Genomic DNA, 15,047 nt, shown 5'->3' with positions numbered 1-15,047 from the left:
TAATTTATATCTTACAAAAAAAAATTTTGAACCCACAAATCAGAAACCAAAATGCTATATGGGGTTTGGAGAATATCCGTTTGTGATTTTTATTTTTTTTTATTACTTTTATTATAACTTTTAGCTTTGTCAAATTAATAACTATATTTCCAGTATGGACAATCTTGAATCTCCATATTTCAGATTATGTCAGTGTTAACAGAAGATCAGAACATTAATACCACAGGTTTCAAATCCAAACACAGGGTAAACATAAATAGAAGTTGAAAAGCATCTGAAATGTTAGACTGTATAAGGGTGTTAACTTTGATCAAAACAGACTGCTCTATCCTTAATCAGATTTCTTCAATTATCGATTTTCGATACTTATTGGAGTGTTTCTGATATAAAACCTATCTAAGAACACTCAGATACAAAGCACATTTGTGTGAAATTTCAAAAAAATAATCCCCACTGTTTTGAAGTCGATAGGGAATGAACTTACACAAAATGCATTCTATATATAAGTAGAGACTATCCCTTTAAATAAGCAAGTTGTGCCCAACTTACACCATTAACAATTACTACACTACCACCTTACATTCATTAACCCTTATCCCCAAGTGGCTTTCAGGCCTTGATAAGTGGTAACTCCCTTGTAAAAAAATGGCAACCAACTATTAGTCCCCCTTGTTTGGATTTGAAACCAACAGTACCAATGTTGTTTTGATCTTCTGTAACACACAAACATCATCTATATATATAATTCGTATTCCTGTCTGTTTGTTCACAATTTCATTAATATATACAAAACATGTCTTACATTAATCTTTCATTTATTTCTATACACAGTATGATACTTGAAAATTAAGAGATCACCTTATTTGTATATAACATTAAGAAAAAAAATCGATTTTATTAAATAGCGGTATCTTAGTTAATGTTTTTAGCGAGAGAATTATTTTAAGTATTCTATTTAAAATTGTTATTTAATAACTTTTAAACAACAATTAAATTGATAATATTTTAATTTATTTTAGAATTAATATTTCCGACAGCGACATTTTTTAAAAAGTTATTTGCCCTAGATGCTATGCATAAAAAATATTCAAAAAAAAAAATACTTACAAAAAAAAAAAAAAATTTCATTTGTTTGTTTTATTTTAGAAATCGGTAAATTTTTACTATGTAACCCAGCGCCGTTTAATACCTAAAAAATGAAGATCTACTGCCTCCCCCTCTAAAGTCCACAATTTACACCGTTTTTTTTTTTTTTTTTTTTCTTTTTTCACATTAATCTCATCGATTACAAACTACTTAATTTTCTAATTTAAAAGGTAACTTTATGGAACGTAACCCAGCATCGTTTAACTTAAAAAAAAAAAAAAAAAAAAAAAAAAAAAAAAAGAAAACCTACTTTTTTTTTCAGCTTAATACATTATGTTTATAACGTTATTTTTTTTAGATTCACAAAATGGTGAGTTTTCTTAGGACAATGATCACTTCTGCCGAAATATCTGGTGGTGAAGCTATCAGATCTTTTTGGGCGGCGATTACATTTACATGTTTTTTATCTGTTCTTTTATTTTTTAATTTGTTGTGGGGGTATCCACATTACCCATGATGAAAATTATTAGTATAGCAGGCATGTTTCAAACGGAACTTTATGTCAACCCAGGCAATGCCGGGTACCCATGATAGTATATATACATATATTATTGACAATATAAGGAAAAGGAAAAAAAGAAAAAAAAAGAAAAAAAACTAATGATAAATGTATGGGCCATCTGCAAGAAAATCATCTCCAGGTGGAGGTGACTTTGTTTAGTGTTTGTTTTTGTGTTATATGATAATGGCCCTATATTGAAGTAAAAATAAAAACAGCGAACCACATATATACATCAGTATGGATCAAAACAATTATTTGCTTTTATAGTTAACAATGTTTTTGAATGAACATAATGAAGAATAAATAATAAAATATTCAAATTATTTATAGCTCTATTATCACACTATTGAGCTATTTAAAAGAACTTTGTGCTGTTAATATTTATATTAAAAAAAATAATTCAAAATATCTATTAAAATAAAGTCATATTTCTGTCTGCTTGCGAGAGTTACTTCGCATTTGATTTTCATAGATGAAGATGGATGTATTTTATGCTTCCCTAAAACCAACATATGGTTACTTTTCGTAACAAGTTAGAATATTCAATGTATCTTAAATACTATGCAACTAATCTGTCTCCCCGGTAATATATTTTGACCAGGCAATGCCAAGTATACACAGCTATGTAATATATGTACAATTTTTTTTTTTTTTTTTTTAATTTTCAATTCCATTTCCACCATAAACAAGGCACTGTGCCACTTTGATGTAGGGGGCTACTACAAACTACAGGGATACTATGTAGGGAGTTGAGCAGCAAGATGTCATATTACAATTAACCTCCCACATGTCATTACAGTTGGGAAAGTAGGAACTGAAAGTGAGTTCCAAAGTCTAGCAGTTCTTGGAAAGAAACTATTAGAGTAGAAGCCCTTCTTACACCTAGGCATCTGTGTAGGGGTGGGATTTTTCTGCTTGTCAGGTTTGAGAAGGTTTCCATTAGCTCACTCAAATTAAGCAATGTTGCATTTGGCCAGTATTTAGATGAGTGATCAGTTGAGAAGTACCAGGTGTGTGATGCAAAATTCTTGTTTTAACAGCCTTGAAGATAAAGTTAAAAATCAATTAAATGAATCAACGTTAAATAATATTTTTAGATAGAACAAGAGGATTCTATTACAACAAATAATTTATAACAACTACAACAGATACTTCTAAACCATTCATTGTGATCTGTGCTGACTAGACACTGACTGGCAATGACAGTGATTTGAGGTACAGATGTAGCAATATTTCGATGTAGGCATGGAAAGGTAAGATTAAAATTCCAAATTTTCCACACAAGATTAAAATTAAACAAGGAATGGAAAATTCCATAACTTTCACAGAAAAGACTCGTCTGGTTGAAACCACTGTCAATTTTCCTCACTCTTTATCTGTGCCTAAACCAAAACGTAGATTCCATGAACAAAGCTTCTTTCTTAGAACTACACGCCTGTGGAACTCTCTTTCGTTTGCCTGTTTTCCATCTGACTACAATTTGGTTAATTTAAAGTCCAACGTAAACAAATTCTTGAACCACTCCCTTAAGTAATCCAATTTACCAAATTTCCACTACTAATGATTACTATATTATAACATTGACTACTGTACACTCAGTAACCCTTATCCTCAATTGGCCACTGGGCCTTGATAAGTGGTGACCCGTACGTAAAAAAAAAAAAAAAAATTATGCCATAAATTTTTAACACTTAGAACGCCTTTTCAAATATCAATGTCAATTGATTTTATTTTATAGTTAATTAAAAACTATTGGGTCATTTAGAGTTGAGAAGGTTATAGTCACCAGTCTTTTTGTAAAGTGTGGAATTTTTTAAATATTATTCAAAATGTACTTTTGTAATATGACTTTTGAAGAAAGTGTGTGGGGAAAAAAAAAAAAATTGATAAGTTACATAATTGGGTCTCTTACCGGCCATCAAGATCCCTAACAGCTCTTTCAGCATCTTCAGGGTATTTAAAAACCAAAAAAGCAAATCCTGGGGGATTCCTGAGAATAAAAAAAACAAAAACAAAACATAAATATGCATGCAAGAAATCCGTTTTCAAACATTAATCATAATCTATTGTTTCTTTTTTTTTTTTTTCAAATACTATATCCAATATATTGTATTTTAATGGGGGTTTAAAAAGGTAAAATATAAACAATCTCATTCGAAAATTAAAATATTTTAGATTTGCACTGAATTTGATCCATAGTTATAGAGCACTAGTCAGGTAAAATTACATTATTTTTTTTTTCCTTACCTTTTAAGCTTAAGCCTTAAATTTTAAGCATCTTTTTTTTTTTTTTTTTTTTTTTTAGAATCAAAATTATGTAACAGATTTTGATCAAAATTGGAATAAGGATTCTAAACATAAGGTCTTGGTTTAGTATCATTATATTTAGATCTTTGAAATCGACATAAAATGGTGAAAACTGTTGGCAGAATTTAATTTTACCTGTCTTGGGTCAGGTACTCTACTAGCTGTCATATATAAAAATGATAGAGTTCCTAAGAGTTTAATACTGCTGGAGTAGCTATCAAATTAGAATATTAAAATAAATAATGCTGGAGAGGAAGTGGGGATCAGTTTACAAGCATGGGGTTTCATTATCACCCCCCACCCCGCTATCCACTACAACTGTTCAAATAAAGAGAATATTGATCAAACTTGTTTCAGTCTGTTTTCCTTTTTTTGTTGTTGCTAAATGAATAGAATTGCAGTCATTTTAACATTAAATGTTTATGGTTTCAACAAACAGTTTTACTACTAACAGCAGTTATTTTAAAACTTTGATGCTTTTATATCTATAAAAAAATAAAAAGTCTGTGTGTGTGTGTGTGTGTGTGTGTATATATATATAAAATTTGGATCAGATTACACCAATGAGAAGGAGTCAAATTACGAAAAAGTAAAGTGTATATCAATTCACTGGAGGTAAACTTTCCAAGTTTACTCCTAGACATGATGAAGCGATTTGATACTTCAATTTATTTTCAGACATATCAGAGCTCCTCCCCATTCCATCAAAAATTAAATTTAATCTTGAAGAGAACCAGAGTCAGATGGTGCTAATGGTTTAGAGGGATATATATATATATATATATATATAAGGCATTTTGTCTGCCATGTGCGAATTCATTCCTATGGACTCCAAAACGACTGATCTGATTTCTATGAAATTTCACACAAATGTACTTGATGTGTCTGGGAGTGTTCTTATATAGGTTTTGTGTCAGAATGCCTCCGACAAATATTGAAAAAATCCCATTAAAGAAGGAACAGTTTGATTTTGACCAAAGTTAACACTTTTATACAGCTAAACATCAAAAGTGCACCAGAAAAGTTTTATCACTGTAGAAGCAGAAGGGTCTGACGTATAAAATCAATAGTAGGTTCTTTGATAAGAGGGGGGGAGGGCACATTCAAAATAAATGTTTCTGTATAGAACGCAACTGAACCATGATACTTGACATTTGCTTTTTAAACTTTAATTCAAGAAATTATATAAAAATTTCATAAAAACCAACATGTTCTCTACAGTGCAATGTAGACTACAGTATATTGTGAACTAAGTTAATGTTGGCATGTTAGGTTCCTAGTGCCCCATGGTGGGTTCCCAACTAGAGCAAGCAATCGATCAATTTGGCGAATGGGCAATTTCATAGATTTTGATGACAAACGTATTGGAAGTGTGAGGCATTCATTGTTCCTTATTCAATCCCAGGCAACGTCAAGTACCCCTGCTAATAATCTATAAATATAAAAACGAAAATGTATGTATGTATGTATGTATGTATGTGTGTTCTCTTTTTCTGTATGTCTACAAAAGGCTTTTCTCAGAGAAGCAGTCGGTCGCTTCACAACTTTTTATATCACATATAAATTGTAATATCTCACAGTTAACAAAGCTCGCCTGTCTATTTAATTTGCTCGATTTCGGGAAGATAAATATTCAACATTTGTCGCTCGCCGCATGCGGGTTAGTCTTTTTCCTATAACATCCTGGGAAAATAAAAATTAAAAAAAGCATTCCACAGTAAATGAATACTATCCCGCAGTAAAACTTGACCTCATTAACTCATTAAAACGGGCATCTGCCAAATCCAAGTAATTAAATAAATTCAAACTTGTTTTCGTTAGCATATCGCGCTGGGGCAATGGTTAACGTCGCACTTTTTTTTTTTCACACTTTAATTTACAACTTTGCCTCAAGGGTTCAGGTTCGATCCTCATACTTTTTTTTTTTTAACCCCGCCCCCCCCGAGTTTCCACACACACCTCCAAACACCCGGGCAAAGCCAGGTACCTCTCGCTAATCTAATATATAAAAGCGAAAAGTGTGTGTGTGTGTGTGTGTGTGTGTGTGTGCGTGCACCACAGGTTTTTTTTTTATATATGCTCAGTATATTATAATGTCTAAGATTTACGAAACGAGCTTGAGTGTACCTTTAATTTTGTCGACTTTTACACGCTATTTTCATGATATTTTTTTCATTTGTCGTGTGTTTCTTTGGCTTTTCGGTATAAAAAAGCAAAACTGAAAGAAAGCAATCGTTCTTGGCCTTGCATAAGATTAGTGTACTGTTTGGACAGTACACAAAGGGTCTTTTTTTTACACACACACATATATATATATATATATATACATATACAAGTAAAAATGTGTGTGTGTGTATACGTCTGTACATCAGTTGTGAATGGTTGATCTGCAAGCAAAATCAACAGCATATTTGAAATCGACAAATTCCTGCCGATATTTTAACCCGGATTTAAGTTATTTTTTTTATGGTGATAAATTGAAACAGCATTGATGACCCACGACCACCTATCTATAGATAGAGAATTATGGTATCAAGAAAAAATAAAAATAAAATAAAAATAATTTCACCAGCCAACGTTCCATTTAATACTGGGCAACGCCGGGTACATCTGCTAATATATACATCTATATATAGAAAAGCTAAAATGCGCGTATGCGCGCGTGTGTGTGTGTACGTTCGCTTTTTGTGTATGTCCAAGAAAGGCTTTTTTTCTGAGAAGCGATCGGTTGGCTCACTCCTTAAAACTTTATATCACTTCTAAATGATAATATCTACAAGTTAACGGGGGTCGCCTATCTATTTAATTTGCCAGAGTTTGAAAAGCTAAATATTCCAAATTTTTGGATCGCCGCGTGTGGATTGGGCTTTTTCGTATAATAAAAGCGAAACAAAGCTTAAAACATTGCAAACAGCTTTGATCAATGCGGAATTTCTCCTTATATCAGACAATTGCTATTCAATTTGGACAATCCCCTTTTTATGGAGAGCTGGTTTCTCCTCCACCATCATCTTGAGGAAGCCAAAACTGCCCTGCATTGAAACAAAGTAAACAAACCCCAAAAAGCTGCCCCGCAGTAAAAAAACCACGTCATCGTAACGCTTCCACGATGACCTCAATAAGCAGCCACCTGTCAAACCTCTTTGACTTGACTCACTTTTTAACCCTTAACTTAACACCTATCAATTCCTCTCCCCTCGTGGCCGAAATGGTTAGGTGTCTGGCTTTTCTTCCCTTTTGTTTCCATCTTCGTGTCAAAGCTTCGGGGTTCAATCCTACCTTCCTACTAAAACTTTTTTTTTTTTCTTTTTACACCTCCAAACACCCCGCCAACATTTTTTTTTTATTATCACACACACACCTCCAAACACCCGGGCAACGTCAGGTACTCCCCGCTAGTCTATAATATAAATCTCACCTGTCTATTTAAATGTATGTATGTCTGTCTGCTTAAAACTTCTGACAGAGGCAACTGATTTTCACGAGATCAGTATCATTTTGAAGCTCGACCCTTCGAACAACAAATATTGAAAAATTGGCCAAAACATTAATTTCTTCACCCTCAACTGGGCACTTTTTTTTTTACAAGGAAGGGTTGCTTTTTTTGTCAATATTTTCAAAAATCATCCCCTCTTTTTGATTGACTAGCCTTAATTTAAACCTTTGCCACTTCCGCTTTAGTGATGGACACACCGGCAAAGACGTCACATTTTTTTTTTCAGTTTCTTTTCCTCCTTCACGGCAAGGGTTTGAGCCTGTCTGCCTACAACCACTCATTTTTTTATTTATTTATTTTTTTTGCTAAACACCTTCAAACACCCGAGCAATGCCAGGCACCGAGGCTAGTATTCCTATAAGAGGAATATGAAAAACTAAAATATTACAAAATTCTCTCCCCTTAATCGAACACTTAAATGAACGCAGTCAGCTTCCATTAATAAATATAGGTACATTTCCTTTTGTCATCTAGGTATCTTGATGGCCACAGTGGCAAAGATGTCAGAGAAATCAAAAGTGACTTCAGTCTGGGATTTGAATCCTGCAATGGGTGGTACAGTTTTACCTAGCCATACTGAAGAGTCTTAGTTAAGATAAAACAAATGTATGAGGATAATGAAATATTTATTTTTCTTGTTTCATTGACATATAGATGCTGCATTCTTACAAAACAATTCCTGTTATTTAGAAGCGCCAATCAAGTGCTCTTTTAAAGATTTTGGCCATTCCTTTTAAGTGCAATTATTTGGATTTTTTTTCACACTTTTTTCTAAGAATACTTTCCAGACACACTCCAACAAATTCTTTAATAGGTCTTTAGTTCCTGGATAATTCCGATGTTTTTAAGGATCCAGTTTATCTTCATATGCTAGGCTGTGGGTACTTTGTCACCTCCCTTTCAGTTCTGTTCAGGACACTCATTTAGAACACTCACCTCAACTAAAGTTGTCACTCTTTCAACCTAATTTAATTTGACAATGTTAGGTTTTATGGCTGCACTTTCTAACTAGGTGGATGTGGGGGCTACATAGTCATAATGTATGCCATACATACCGTTCCCCTGATAAGAGTGTAGCATTAAGTCCTCGAAACATCTATGCTAAGGTCTTTACAAACATATGGATTTGCGTAATCATAAAGGCATGTTGTGTAGCTGCCATCTGCCAACATAATTTAAAACTTGATATCAGGTGATTCACACACTGTACTTCAGTCTGTAATGTTGACCTTACAAACAAAGGAAAGAAATAAAAATCTGGGTCAGCATTTAAAAAAAAAAAAAAAAAAAAGTTTTTATTACTATTACCCCCCCCCCCCCGTCTGGACACCATTTAAAAATCTCTCGCCATCGTCCATCTCCCTGCAGTACACTTCTTCCTCCAACCACGTGCTACCCAATTCTTGTCCTCGACTTTACATGTCCATTTTCTTTAACGTAGCTCTTTGCTTCTTGCCCTGAGCACGTGGTCTCTTTTACTTGCCCCCCCTTTTTTTTCCATCTTCCTCTCATGCACACTTCCCAATTTGCTGCTGCTGCTTTTTTCTGCTGCTGCTAATCTCTTTGCAAGCCAGCCATCCTTCACTGCTGCTGCTAACACTTTCCTCACGTGCTCATATGCACTATGTAACAAGTCTGGCAAAATCTACACATGTTATTCTGACATTTTTTTTTTTAAATACATTTGTCATAAGGGCTTTCATTTAAGCAGCAATTATAAAACCTTCAGTGAAGCACTCCTTTTTCAGCCAGTACTAGGAACTGTCTTTGGTGTAATAATTTGATAAGAAAGTGAGTGTCACGTTTTTGTTCCGCACACTTTTTAAAGCTCCCATTTTAGAACATTTCTGTATATTTTATGACTCTTTTGGGCTATCTTTGTTGCAGGTTTGGTTGGTGGTTCCATCTCATCTGATGGACAGCCCTGTCCTAAATCTTTGGTGAAATGTGTTTTCTAGGGAAGTTGTTCGATTAATTCTTGCTTCTTGGTGCTCCTGTATTTTTGCAAGGTTCGGGTTTATTGAGCTTCTCAGATACTAGGTAATGCTAACAATAGTTACTCTGATAATTGATCAGAGAGCCGCAGTCCTCCTTCTCTCCTAGACAAGTACAGCTTTAGCAAACACCGATTTTTGCATATGCCTGCTAGAGTTTTAATTTCTTTATATCCATTCTTATTGATAATTTTTTGAAGGCTAATCTATGATGCAAAAAAGCTTTGTGGTAACTTGCATGACAAATTGGTTGATCGCAGTAAACATTTGTATTTGCGAGATGCGTAAAAAAAAAAAAAAAAAAATGGTATTTCCTGATTTGTTTTCTGTCAGTTTTAACTAAAAGCAAGGATATCTACTTAACTGGCATGTCAATTTTTAAATATTACCGCATTATTTAAAGAAACAAGTTTTTGATCTTTATCGTAAAAAACCCTTGCCATATTTCTGTGAGAACATGTGACATAACAAGGGAAATAACTAAGTTATGCAAAAAACAAGGCAAGTAACTCATTTATGATTGTTAATGCACAATTTATAAAAAAATTGGCAATAGTTACATGCTAGTCACCTTCTCTTGGAACTGATGTTTTTGTGCCATTTTATTTTCGTCAAAAAATGTTTTAATCTTTTTTCTTATAGTTTTTCATAATTTTTGGATATATTCATTACTGTAACGTGACAAATAGAAACCACTGGTTTGCCTTGAAATTCAATATTAAAAATTTCGAATTTTGCTATCATAGCCTAATTGCATCGCCTATCCCCCCCCCTCATCTTCGCACACGACATTTTCTGCCGCTCCATATTTCTGATGTTCTCCATCACAAATTGGAGGTTTTCCACATGGATTCTCTGCCCAGACCCGGGTGATTACTTAGCACAGTTTTCTATGCTAAACGTCGGACAAGAGGGATACAGAGATCCCAATGCTAAGGATATATATAAAAAATTTTTTTTAAAACATTCAATCTGTACTTTTTTTTGGTGTGTGATGACAAAATCATAAAGACAGGAACACTTGATCAAATTTGCATTTCGCCTTCCCCAATAAATTATTTTCCAAAACATTCATTACGGTTTTATTTTTTTTACGGTATCTGTTCTGATCATGCCGTTGACCCAACCCCCTTATCAGCCCACGTTCAAGCACCGCCAGAAACGATGCCCAAATGAACCACATACACACTAGTTTGTCCATACAACAGAAATTGACAAACAAGAATGAATCAAATTTAAAGGCGAGCTGTATCAAAGATGTTAACTCCCAAACGAGGCAGGTATTTTTTTTTATGTTTAGTTTTGGCCATTTACTACAGCAGTGACGAGTCAAAAGTTGTCTACTTTTTCATTTCATTCCACCTTCTTCATTTAATCAAAAATGTTCCATTTTATTTAGTAAAGATGAATTTTGAATGTTTTTTTTTTTTTTTTTTTTTTTTTTTTGCAAATATCCCAAATTATGATTGTTTTCTCAGCAACTTAAACTCCCTTAATCCTAAAATTGGATGGTACCCTCCTCCCCAAAAGATACTACCTTGTATCACCAAGCTAGACTATCCCAGTTCGTTCAGAGAATTTTCGGGGGGGGGGGGGACCCAGACTTGGATTAAGGAAAGATTTTTTTTTTTTTTAAGTTGCCAAGAGTTTTGATTTGTCTAACTAGACAGTAACGAAGCCAATTTCTCATATATATATATATATAGATATACATATATATATATATATATATACACTAGCGGGGGTACCCGGCGTTGCCCGAGTGTTTGTTTCCGGGACGGGGGGAGTTTTAGGTAAGTAGGAAGGATCAAACCCAGAGTCATGAGTAAAAGTAGGAAAATAAAGTGTGAAAAAAAAAAAAAAAAAAAAAGCATCTGCAACGGTAACAGTTCGGCCACCAAGAAAAGTCCATTCTAGTTGTTCAGGAAAAAAAAAAAAACGACTACGGTAGGTCGGCGCGAACGTGAAAATATGTGAATTGTCCAGCACGCTAACCACTACGCCACAGAGCACTGCAGCTTAGTTTAGTGATTTTAAATAACTTCACATGAAAGAACTACGAAGCCAAACCGGTGTTCTCTTCGCAACTGTTCTTTGTGAACGATCCCCAAACGGTGTTAAGTGGTGGCAGGGGGAGGAGGAATTTATTAGAGAGAAAATATTTTACCACTTCCATTGATCTTAACCGATTTTGGCCTTGACTTCTCAGCAGAAAAAGTATAGAAATCTAAGATTATCGAGGAATTTGAGAAATAATAAGCCTATAACACACCTCAGATATTGTTCTGCCGTTTGTGCATATTATATTTGCATGAAATATCTTGATTTTTAATCCTATTAAGGTCAAAATCCGACGGGAAAAAATGAGTTCATTTTATTTATATAGATAGAAGAAGAATAGAGAAGAGAATATATATATATATATATATATATATATTATATATATTTAAAAAAAAAAAAAAAAAAAAAAAAAAAAAGGATAAAATGAGCGGGGTTAACGTCTTCAATAGAAATTTTTTTTCTATTTTACTATCACTCCACTCCGGCGTAGTCTCCCCCCCCCCCCCAAAAAAAAAATAATAAATAGATTTTACTTTTTGGGTGGGCGCTTACATGTAAGCAGCTTGAAAATCTAAAATATTTCATTTTTTTTTTCCGGCTGTTTACATGCAATCGTAAAAAGTAGCATTCGAAGATTTTGCATGTGTGTGTGGGGGGGGGGGTAAACTACTCCGAGTATGATAGTATTAAAGACTCACCACTTTTTCGGTTTTAAATAGAATGGAACGAATATTTGTAAGATATATAGAAGCTATATATATTATATTCTGGTGACGGTCGGTTAATTTATACTTATTCAAAGGTTAGGATAAAAAAAAAAAAAAAAAAAAGTATGGTGCTGGTGCTTTGCTTTACAGATCGCCCTCGCCCCCTAATGTAGATATAAATTTGGTGAAATCCGGTAGCGAAAAGAAGCGACCACATAAAACGAAATCCGGGTTTTGTAAACTTGAAACAAAAACTGATTTTACTGATATATTTACATTGTTGCGAAGTATTTTTTTTTAGGTAACAATATCGCGATTTTTGCAACTTGCAATTTTAAAAGACAATTTTTTTTTTTGTGCTACTTCGTTATTACAGTGAAAATCGAAATATTGAATTTCAAGTGAAACCAATGATATGTACTTAATTATGTCACAGTAATGAACATATCCAAAATTATGAAAAACGATAAGGTAGAACAATTATTAATGAAAATAGTTTTCAAATAAAACCAGCGAAAATAGTTTTCTAAAAAGAGTTAAGATCTTAAGGTAATTATTTTCTGAAAACTGAAAATCTTAGGCAAATTTAGCAAAACTCAATTTTCTCCAATTGTCTTCGAAAACTTTACCTTAATAATTTTCTACCTCGTCGTTTTGTTATTTCAGTAGATACCATTGGTTTTCAATTTTCGCTATTAAAACGAAGTAACTTTTTTTTTTTTTTTAATTAAAATGTGCTACTAAAAAAAAAAAAATTTTTTTAATCGATAATTGTGACATAGTAGGCCAACACAAAACTTACCTTAAAAAGTTATTTTCTCGGGGTGTGACTGTGCTAAAAACGAATATCGCATTTAAAATTAGGACCGGCAACTAGTTATCACGATACTGAAAAGATACTTTTAGCATGTTTCATGTAGTATTATTGTAACGTGGCGGCTATATTTGTCCAAAACAAAAACGACGTAATGAATTTAAGATAATGAAGTTCATATATATATATGCGCGCATCATGTGTGCATATAGCAATGGTCACCAGTTATAACAAAGAATTACATTGCTTAATAACCGGAAAACTATTTGCGGAAAATTTAAACGCGATATTCGTTTTCAGCATACCCCAAAACCTAAACAGGTCACTTGAAAGGAAAATCTTAAGGTGGAAACAAAGTAAAATTTTAGATATGGACATTAGACAAATATCGCCGCCACGATAATACTATATGAAATATGCGAAAAATATCTTTTCAGTATCGTGATAACTTGTTGTCAGATTCAATTTTAAATGCGATATTCGTTTTTAGCACATTTGAAAAGCCCTGGAAAACAAGTTTCTTAAAAAGGTAGGTTTTGTGTTGGCCTACCAACCATGCCACAATTACCAAATTATGTGTATAAACACAAATCTGAAGCCTTAAATATAAATACAGTTGAAAAAGTAAGCCGATGTCGTGATTTTCGATTTTAGACAATTTACAAAAATAAACTGCCCATGTGGCTATTTTCAATAACCCCCCCCCCTCCAAACAATTACAATTTTTGAAGCAACGCAATTTTTTTTTTTTTTTTTTTTTTTTTTTTTGTTATTTCTTTCAGGAACCAAAGTAAATTTTATAGACGAGCAGCATTACCTACGCCCAAAATGAAATCCTACTAATTTAAAATGGGGGATCAGTTTCGCAAATAAATTTAACGTAAAATGATCCCCCATTTCTCGGTTATTGTCGAACATGATAGTGTATTTTAAACTTTTTCTTTTTTTTGTCTTTTTTTACTGCTAAGAGAGATCAATTCTGTGGGTTAAAAAAATTTTTTTTATAAGGGTGCAAAAACCCTTAACTCTACCACTGACCCTAAGTCCGAGTGGCGACCAGAGCAACTGGAAAAGCCCGCCTACCTCAAAATCATTAAATGCTCTAAAACGCTACGGTTTAACAATGGCCCAAATGTGGGGAAATCATTTTCCATACCGTTTAATGCGAAATTAATCTTTTCACTCTAAATTCTAAAATTGTCCCGACCCAAAGTTTTTCAGGGCGTTCTCACACACAATCGCCTGTAACATGAAAAACTCGTGAATGGTAGGTGAAGGTAAGGTGTTCATTTACAATTTTCTGTGTTTGCCTTACGGGTGTTCTAAGTGATTAAACAATTAAACGGATATTTACAACACATGTAAATCGATTATCAAATTCCATTTCAACCTGTCGTTATTCAGGGTTGAATTATATATATATATATATATATATATATATATATATATATATATATATATATAAATGATTAGGGTCGCAATAATATATCCTTTTGTAGAACAGAGACCATGCCGAGAAATACGTGTTTTATTGAGTTGAAGGATTTAAACAAAAACACCCACATAACTACTTTTGGAGATTAACTTCAAAGTACTTATGCAGATTACGAACCGTACTGAAATAATGTTATTATTCAGAAACCCATTCGTAATATGGGATGGAATGGTGCTACTAAGTTATTCTGTACTTTTAACCTTACAATTTAATAAACAAAAAATACCGTGTAAAACTTGAATTTAACTTGACCACTTTCGTCCCGTTGTCTATTATAAAATATGCCACAAAATGCTAATATATATATATATATATATATATATATATATATATATATATATATATATATATTAGCACTGTTCATATTCTCCACGAGTACCAACCAACTTTAATTATACTCAGAAATTTCTTTGGAAATAGACATTTTAAAAGTATCAATTTAGACCATTTGTGTTTTTGTTTATTTCAATCTTTAACATTCGATATTAAATTTTAATCTGTTAAACTGTTGTTTCGAAAGTAATT

General features: G+C 33.0%; 1 protein-coding gene across 2 annotated transcripts in view; it reads right to left on the bottom strand.

The window, feature by feature from the left end:
• The window catches only part of LOC145293018 (uncharacterized), a 71,238-nt gene that overhangs the window by 25,739 nt on the left and 30,452 nt on the right, over positions 1 to 15,047 (bottom strand). For both annotated transcript variants that reach the window (XM_080139299.1, XM_080139297.1), the window contains exon 2: positions 3,561 to 3,638. In XM_080139299.1, coding sequence (XP_079995425.1) covers positions 3,561 to 3,638 — 78 coding nt within the window. The remainder of the gene's footprint in view (positions 1 to 3,560; positions 3,639 to 15,047) is intronic.

The sequence above is a fragment of the Euprymna scolopes genome, chromosome 14 (assembly GCF_053919585.1).
Source record: "Euprymna scolopes isolate OS-2025 chromosome 14, ASM5391958v1, whole genome shotgun sequence".
NCBI lineage: Eukaryota > Metazoa > Mollusca > Cephalopoda > Sepiida > Sepiolidae > Euprymna > Euprymna scolopes.
The sequence above is the reverse complement of the archived record's forward strand: the minus strand, read 5'-3'. Positions and strand labels throughout refer to the sequence as shown.